This window comes from Alosa sapidissima, chromosome 2, assembly GCF_018492685.1.
Source record: "Alosa sapidissima isolate fAloSap1 chromosome 2, fAloSap1.pri, whole genome shotgun sequence".
Classification (NCBI taxonomy): Eukaryota; Metazoa; Chordata; class Actinopteri; order Clupeiformes; family Clupeidae; genus Alosa; species Alosa sapidissima.
This window is the reverse complement of record NC_055958.1, coordinates 31,314,530-31,323,629: the sequence shown is the minus strand read 5'-3', so window position 1 is coordinate 31,323,629 and position 9,100 is coordinate 31,314,530. Positions and strand designations below refer to the sequence as shown.

General features: G+C 41.3%; 1 protein-coding gene across 1 annotated transcript; it reads right to left on the bottom strand.

Annotated features, from left to right (window-relative positions):
- Positions 1-8,552, bottom strand: mpc2b (mitochondrial pyruvate carrier 2b). The gene is made up of 5 exons (XM_042083440.1): positions 8,196-8,552; positions 6,313-6,353; positions 4,202-4,286; positions 3,747-3,858; positions 1-719 (listed from the first exon to the last, which is right to left on the bottom strand). The coding sequence occupies exons 1-5, from the start codon at positions 8,287-8,289 to the stop codon at positions 680-682; spliced, it is 372 nt and encodes a 123-aa protein (XP_041939374.1). The 5' UTR covers positions 8,290-8,552; the 3' UTR covers positions 1-679.
- Between the last annotated feature and the right edge of the window lie 548 nt (positions 8,553-9,100).

Sequence of the window (9,100 nt, the reverse complement as noted above, 5' to 3'; positions counted from 1 at the left end):
GACACTTCTGAAATTTATTTGGAGACATTCCTTGAAATAGCATTCAGCGGCTATAAAGCCTTGAGCTTCTGAGGAATTGCTCGACCATCACTATACCATAACATTACAACAGCTCAAACAAATCATGGGAAACTCCCTTAAGTCCATGGATGACCGAGACACCATTCTAAAATTTATTTTGGAGACATTCCTTAAAACAGCATCCCGCATCTCTCCCATCTTCAAGATTCACATGAATCTCTGTACTATGACATGTTTGAATGCAATGCAAACAGATAATCTGGAACCTAACACGTTCCTCAAGTACATGATAACATGTTAAATTAATTTCATATACAGTCATAAAATAAGTCAATGTATGAAGTTACCGCTTTTAAAAAGTGTCAAAATGTTGTGCGTCAAGGACAATTCATTTTTCCAGGTGTGCATTGAAGTTAAGGAGTATGCCATTTGGCCTCTACACTTCTAATGGCAATTGGGAGAACATGATTTCTGGTGCTAAGGAAAAGAAAGTGGAACATTTACAGATGGGCTCTTTTTTTGTCCCTTCTTTGTAGAAGGGAGTTGCCTGAGGAATGAAGTACTGGGTGGATATTTGATGTGTATGATGAGTGCCTTAAAGGAGAGGTGCTTGGCTCCCTTTCAATCCAAGGGACCAGATTGGTGAGGTGTTTTGACTTCAAGCTTCAACAGCCTTGGCTTTTTGTTCTTGTTTGTACCTGGAAAAAAGAGAAGATAAATACATAATATATTACACTGAGACCCATTTCAAGATGCATTGTTCAATCAATGCAAATGCTAATACATTTAAATGCATGCATCGACTTGCTTTTATTTAAAGTATGGTCAGGTTAATCAAAACCACAAAGGTAGGAAATGTCATATGTAGAAACTGAGGCTGATCCTGTTGGTCATCTTATCTTGGCAGTGGGCAGGATAATTCAAAAACAGACTAAAAACTGGCTCTTTGATGCCGTTTTTATCGCTAAAGGCTGATTTATGCTTTTGCGTCGAATCGCAGCGCACCTCCACAAAATTCTAACCTCGTGTCGCGGTGACGCAGACGGCAAGGACTGTGTTTATGCTTTCCTAGCAATGAGAAGGACGTGCAAGACGGATAAAGGTACGGAGCGGCGTCATCACATGCTGCATGGATGACCCTTGAGTGGAAGGGGTACGTAGGTATGTACTATGGACTCAAACAAATGACCAGTTTCATTCAAAACAACAACCAAAGACGCTTGAATAAGAACAATGGGTGCCAGTGTAGTAAGAAATTTTGGCCTTAAAGGTGTTCACCATATATGTGCGTGCTATATTCAACCATTTGAAACTTGGGCGTTGTAATTGATGACCGACTTAACTTCTCTGAGCATATAGCTTCTATTGCAAAATCATGTCGGTTTATGCTTTACAACATTAGGAAGATCAGACCTTATCTGACACAAGATTCCACACAACTTCTTGTTCAGACCATGGTCATCTCTAAGCTGGACTATTGTAATTCACTATTAGCTGGCTTACCCGCTTGTGTAACAAGATCATTACAGCTGATTCAAAATGCTGGAGCACGCCTGGTCTTCAGTCAGCCAAAGAGGACACATGTAACTCCTCTCCTAGTTACTCTCCATTGGCTCCCTATAGTAGCCAGAATTAAATTTAAATATCTCACTTTGGCCTATAGGACACTAACTAGATCTGCTCCTAGTTATTTTAATTCAATAATCAAGCCTTACATCCCCAACCGCCCACTGCGGTCTTCTGGTGAGCGTATGTTGTGTCGACCAGTCATGAAAACTGGGTCTAATTCCAGACTCTTTTCTTCAGTGGTTCCATGTTGGTGGAATGAACTGCCCAGTGCTCTCCGTTCCTGTGGTAGTTTTGGGTCGTTTAAGAGGGGTCTAAAGACATTCCTATTCAACATATACTTAGTTGTTTAAGCGCTTCTGTGTTATGGTTTATATAATGTTGTTTTATTTTAATTGGGCTGTTAATTAATTTGACATTATTGTTTATTATTGATATTCTCCTTAATGTAGTCTTAGCATGTCATTGTTTTTATATTATTGATTGAATTGACATTATTGTTTTATTATTGCCTTTCCCCTTTTTTACATTGCTTTTTATTAGGCTATTGCTTGAATTGATATTATTGTGTACTACAACTATTCTCCTTACTATATTTGACCTACATTTTAATCTGTTCCCTGTTCAATTTTAAATATTATTATGTTGTTTTGTATTTATGTGTCGCTTTGGACAAAGGCGTCTGCTAAATCCATAACCATAACCATAACCATAACCATTTACACTTTTGGTATGGTCTGTGCACATGTTGAAGAAAGAGACGCTACTGTAAGCAGAAAGTGAAGAAGAGACTTATGAGGTAACATCTGTGGAATGCCATGTTCAAGGTGTTTGTGCAACCATGCTGTGTGTGTGTGTGTGTGTCATGCTTTGTGTGTGTGTGTGTGTGTGTGTGTGTGTGTGTGTGTGTGTGTCTTCGAAGGAGGCTGTGTAGGCCCTGCTCCGGCGGGCTGGCGCCCAAGACCTTATTTACTGTCTTGGGGTCAATCTTGACTGGATGCCATAGATGTCGGTCGTTATGGGATACAACCTTATAGATATGGTTAACTCTTGGGTAACTAAGTTAAATGGTAAAAAAAAAAGTAAAATGGTTTGCGTACCATTAATGGAGATGTCATGTCTTGTCTGACTTGTCAGGGGGTATAAATTGTGTTTCCTTGTTGGTTGCATCAGACTGCGTCACAACGTAGGTCTCTGGATATTCGTGAATAAAGCTCTCTGAGATTTCTGACTCTACTCCTGGCTGGCTGAGACTTCATCTCTCAAACAATCTCTAGACAAATTTCTGTTCCTACACCAGCCACTTGAACACAACACAATGCGCACTGATAACAGTGCAGGCATGGTGTGAGAGGTTAGGATGCCCACTGACTGAAAAAGCTTGCTAGGAAAACTAACTTTGTCATAAGAGGTGGCATTCAGCCGGACTTCTTGTGGCAGAGAGGCGGATGCAGATGGGCATTCTTAAAAACACTCCTGAATGAAAGACTTGTTGAGCTGAGAATCACATTCAGTGGCAGATTGACCTCCCCTAACTGGGACACACAGAGGGTTGTTTCTACCTACCTTCAAACTCTTTAATTCCTCCCTTTGTTGCTACATTGACAAACTGTTTTAACAGGACAGTGCTGTTGTGAGAGTTAGTTTCCCTTGTGATCAACAAAATAGCATCTTATCTAATCTTATCTTATATACAACTGTTGGAACACTCTGTATCCCCACGGCGGTAGATGTAAGTGAATATTAACACTTCATGAAGTCAAAGTGTGCTCTACCCTTCAAAGAGCAATGCCATCATACCATATAAAAAATAATCATATATAGCAGGCACGCATGTGTGACTTCCCATAATTAAGGTAGAAGCTTTGTTAAACCTCCTTACCAATCTAAAATTATACAAAATCCAGTCATTCATATAATGCCAGTCAGTGAAAAACCTACTGTGCCCTGAACCCTTCTGAACTCTGAAACACTTCAGCACTTGCACAAACACCCCACTGAGATCCAAAGAAAATGGTGGGATTATTCAAAAAAGGGCACACAGAGAGCCATGGCCAAAGGAAACACAATCAGAAAGCTCAAAGGGGCCTATTATGGGATCTGAAGATGGTGTCGCTATGGGAACAACTGTGAAATGGGCAACAAAGAGGGCAACTCACTTCCATATTCTGTACAGCTGGGAGCTTCCGCAACCGCCAACAAAGAAGTTAACCGCAAACAGGTTCCAGTTTTTGGGTATAATGACCAAGGAGTACCTGGACCAAATAAGCCCTAGGACACAATTGAAATATGATGTAAGGCAGACAGAATAAAAGACACAATAACAGATCAAATGAGGCATAAAATAGTTATGTTGTACAACATCACATTGACCACAATTTATTTAATTTCTCAAAGTACTCTTAATCAATAAAGCTCTTCATCTCCAGTAACAGAGCATAAAAATCTTCCAAAACAACAGATGTGACACCGTGTCTGGGCAGTGTGCCAGGGGAACACACCAAGACTGTCCAGCCTCTATGGCCTTTCCCTTACAAGACAAATTGAATATCAGCATTAAAAATTGCATGGACACAAAAACTCTCCCCAAGGAGGATCTGCAATGGTTCTGTACCTGTGGCTGTCAACACTGCAGATTGGGAGGCGCTTAGTTTATCTGCAGGTCGTCTCATATCAGCAAACCCAGCGGCGACCAGGCCCTGCAGAACACAAACAACACACACGGGAGTTAATCAGAACTAATAGTGCGTTTTTAACACCCTTGTCTTGATCTCAAACCCTTAAATGCACAGAATAGGTTTACACAAACACAGATTAGGTTTTAAAATGCATAAACTGGGCTTAAAGGGAGGAGAGATCCTGTGCCTGAAGTTATAAGAAATGTTCGGAGCCATCACGCGTCACCTAGTCATTAGCCCAACCCTGACAACTTTAAGCCTAGTAAAACCCATTCACTTGATATCTGTAAAGTTGATGATAAGCATCTGATATGGATATAAATGAACATGTTTTGATCCTAGAGAATTTACAGAGTAGATGTTGGTATGTATAGGTCAGGGATGTCAAAGTCAAATACATTAGAGGGCCAAAAAAACAAATTTGCTACAAGCCGAGGGCCGGACTGGTTCAATGTTTATTAAAACATCTTAAAATGACTGCACGTAACCTATTGAACCAAGACGTGTACTGTATTTTTTTAATGATTAAATGATTAATGACTGTGACTGAAGTGCGGGCAAAGTTTGCACAGAAATGTACAATTTTTCCCATCCTCACCGACCTGGTCATAAAACTTGTTTAAATGATCGTACGATGCCTCCTTACTGCTTTGTCGTCTACATCAGCCTTTCTCAAACTTCTTTGACCTGAGGCCCAGTCAAGGCATACTTTGGGGTCATAGGGCACACCTACATGAACCCACCCCCCATCAAATTATCATGATATCACACTTATTATTATTTTTATGCTATATTGCTATATATGCACTTCAAAATAGTCAATGTTTAAAGTGCTAAGATTGTTCACAAAAGTTTGTGAAAACATGCACATCAGAGTACTGCTTTACTAATGTAAAATATAATTAGGCCTACAATAGTTTAATTGTTTTTGCATTGTTGCATGATGCTTGCATGAGAAATACTTCTCAAAACAACAGCAGTTATATGGGTGCCATTGTTTTGGGATGTTTCCCTCATGCAAGCAGCATCATACACTGATAGAATATTTATATGCTATTTAATTACATTTAATTTGAATGCCTGAATGTAAGGATTCAGGAAACACAATACCAGCTTTTGTGAATGGTAAATGGCGGATCAGATCATGCGTAAATCACTGATCTGGAGATCTTTAACTAAGACTAATTAATAGCTTTTGGCTGACTTTGATACTTAATGCCAAACAGTGTTTTATATAGTCTGTGCTCTGTTTTTTATGGAAGTTGCATAAATCCACGTCGTTCTATTAAATGTCGTTTCATAATTAAATAGTCTTCCAATAGGTTGAAGCTTAGCTTTGCTACCAAAGTGCACACGCATGCATTGAATAAACGCTCATACCACGACTTAATTCTATGCCTCTATGTTTGATGACACCAAATTAACAAGTATTTCCTACTAATTGCAGAAATGTTTGTTTTCTTTTTCTGTCCGCGGTTCCTTGACCAATTGAGCAGCAAATTATCTGAGGAAGGCCCGGGAATAATTTCACTCTGCAGACCATTGTCCACATTGCCTTTTTACGGTGTGTTTTAGCCGGGTTTTCGCGTGGAAGGCTCTGTAGAAATCTAGCACCCTATTCAACGAAGTTAAACTGAAAGAGCGTGCCGTTCACAGACACCAGAATGAACGAGTTCACAGTAACGTTCATCAGGCAGTAGTAATACAGTACGTTCAGTTCACGTTCGCTCAAAATATGAACTTTCGTTCAACGCGCTCAGGCACAACACTGGGGAGGGGGGTAGCTGAAAGTTGACATTTGACTGAATACTGATGAATAATGAAGTCGAGGCCCACTTGCGGCGCCGCAGTGAGTTCGTGGGCTACCGTTGCATTGTGGGGACTAGAGTATTGGTGCGTGCAAAACAGCAGCCGGCGGCTGTGGCCTGCGGGCCGGTTCTAATACTAATCAAATATCATCCCGGGGGCCGTAGATATTTCATTCGCGGGCCGGATCCAGCCCGCGGGCCTTGACTTTGACATGTCTGGTATAGGTGCTTTTCCTTACCCACTTGAACATTGGGGCCCAGAAGAATACTGTCTTTGGACCTATGGACAAAAGGTAAACACAAACATACCTTCACTAAAATGGTCCGGCAGAGGTCAGTTGATCAATGAACCATCACAATATTTAAATGGCATGCATGCAGTGACTACAGAAGATGTTTACACTATCTGGAAGAGAAACAGCCAACAGATTTGTTGACAGAAGTCACAATTCTTTCTGATGCTGGTAAATCACTGCTCTTAACTGCTTAGCTTTAGTCCTAACAAACTTAATTAGGGGCTACAAGCCTATGAAGTAAATCTACGAGTGCAAAGTAATTAGATCACTGTGACTGTGCAATAACAATCTAAAGAGCTCAGCTGATCTTTGATTGGCATTTCAAGACTACAGTCTCCAACAGAAATGGACATGAGGCACAAACTCATGCAAACCAACACTTTCTCATAATTGCTCAACCTCTGCATGGTTCATCAATGTTTAACAGAAATGCCCAGGGAACACCATATTGATTTTAAAACATGTAGATAACACATAACCCCTTTAAAAACATAAAATAGTCCCAATTGAAGGATTTCACTGACCGTCGTTGACCTCTAAACACAATGCATTGTGCTGAACTACATACAGGTATGTGGAAATTTACATCTGACTACGGTAACTGGTAAATGGACACTCTCATATTACAGGTAGGGAGGCTCATAAGGGTTTTTGACCAACAAAAAACAAACAAACAAAACTTCAGTATTGAGGAGTCAAATTACTAACTCGAACACTGTTGTAGGCTTGCGTGTTGTTGGTGGATTATTAGTTACAGTCAATAATCAAAGGTGGCAAGTCATTACAAGTGCATGGCCTTAGGCCATTCAGCTGTTATGAAATTAGCCTTTGCAAATTTCCCGTGAAAATACGTCCTTCACCTTGGCTGGTAAAGTTGCCATACATGTCACACAAACTGAGCAAACCAGTTATCGCCACTGATAACCTGTGGGAGAAGAGGCCAAGTAAAACAAGCTATATACTGTCTGGTACATAGTGTATACACTTCACTCTTCAGTGCAGAACGAGATGCATCCTTCACGGTACAAGAAGCGCAGCTGGTCAGAGGGAGAAACTGAGATTAACACAGAGTAGATCTAATTTATGAGAGTCAGGTTTATTTGCTCAGTGACTATTAACATTATACAGTGGTAACGTTAGCCAAGATTAGCATGGTTGTATTTGGGACCTCTTAGGCCAAATTCCGTAAAAAGTGCACCACCATGTTTTAGAGGCAGACTACAACACTGTCTTGCATCTGTATGGATGCAGAACAACTAACGTTAGTCGCATTCATTTTACAGCACACACCCTGGGAGCACACACACATACACACACACACACAAGGAGCACACACACGTCTCTCACCCCAGTGTGTGTGTGTGACCCTGGGGGCACGCGCGCACACACACACACACACACACACACACACACACACACACACACACACACACGTCTCTCACCCCAGTGTGTGTGTGTGTGACCCTGGGGGCACGCGCGCGCGCTCACACACACACACACACACACACCTCTGCATTAGTTTTACAGCAATGTTAACGCCAGTGCAGCTACTAAAAACAGAGACCAAACAGTAATGGACTGTAAGTAGTAAGGCGATAAACTGTGTCAGAATAGCCGACGGATACATTTGCAAGTACAATTATAGCTCATTAATAAAACCCCCAATGTTGCTAGTTTATAAGTTAATGGAGACGAGACAACTTGCTAAGCAGAATTGGGGCCGCATTGTCTACCAACACAGTAGCTAATCACGAGGCGAGACAGAGGGGTATCAATGACTTGTTAGTAGTCACACTAATAGCATTTGCATTAACGGTAACAGTTACCTGCCGGGTGGTTGTACAGGGGTCTCAGTTTAGCCGGTAACATATGCTCGATCCTATCCAGGATTCGGTGGTAAGAGGCTCTCAGCAGTGCCATGACAGCTAGCTAACGTTGACGTTGGGAGCTAGCTAGCAAATTAAATGACAGGCTAACGATCTAAACCTAGCGTCCGACTCAAAAACAAGGGCAATGGTCTTTCAACCAATGCACAATGTATCCTCTGTCGTATATTTTTGTCTATACTATAAGGTGCGGTCATACAGTGTCCAATGAGAAACTCCTCTGTTTTGTCCTCCTATCGACCTTCCTCTACAACACCACTGTTGTGATGTGCTATGCTATGCTATGCTATATGCAGGACCTCATCACAAGGTTACAGTAGCCGAGGCTCAACCTACCTAGAGCCCCCCCCCCCCCCCCCATTGGCTAACGAAACCAGTCCTCCTTAAACGATTGGTTTAAGGATGGACTAGAGGGCGGGATTTATGAGTCGATGCCCAATTTAAAACAACTAGCTTAAAGGTGCTGTCAGAGAGGGTTAAAGCGGAGCTAGTAATCAAGGATCTTTGGTGCTGTATTCAGTGTCTCTTCTGAAAATAATGTGCATCTTAATCACGTTTTTATCTGTGTAGATGTAGCCTAGGGTTGGCCCAATTCAGAGTTTCATTTCATTTAATATAGTAAAGCTGTCATGCAGATGCTAATGTGTGATATCCTACTTTAAAATGTAGCCTATCTCTTAGTACAGTTTTTTTTAAACAATAGGCTACTCTGTAGCTCGTTTGTTTCCGGTGGAGCCAGGGTACTGGAGGGGTGTTTGAACCTGCCGCTATTAGACCCGGTTGGCCCTAGTGACTAGGGAATCAGCACGTTACGATAAAGAAATATTTATGATTTATGCGTGTGT

Excerpts from the sequence above, each read along its gene's own strand:
- mpc2b (XM_042083440.1), bottom strand. The coding sequence starts at position 8,289 with ATGGCACTGCTGAGAGCCTCTTACCACCGAATCCTGGATAGGATCGAG. Across the intron at positions 6,354-8,195 it reads CCTGTACAACCACCCGGCAG|GTCCAAAGACAGTATTCTTC; the intron begins GTAACTGTTACC and ends TTTTGTCCATAG. Across the intron at positions 4,287-6,312 it reads GGGCCCCAATGTTCAAGTGG|GGCCTGGTCGCCGCTGGGTT; the intron begins GTAAGGAAAAGC and ends TGTGTTCTGCAG.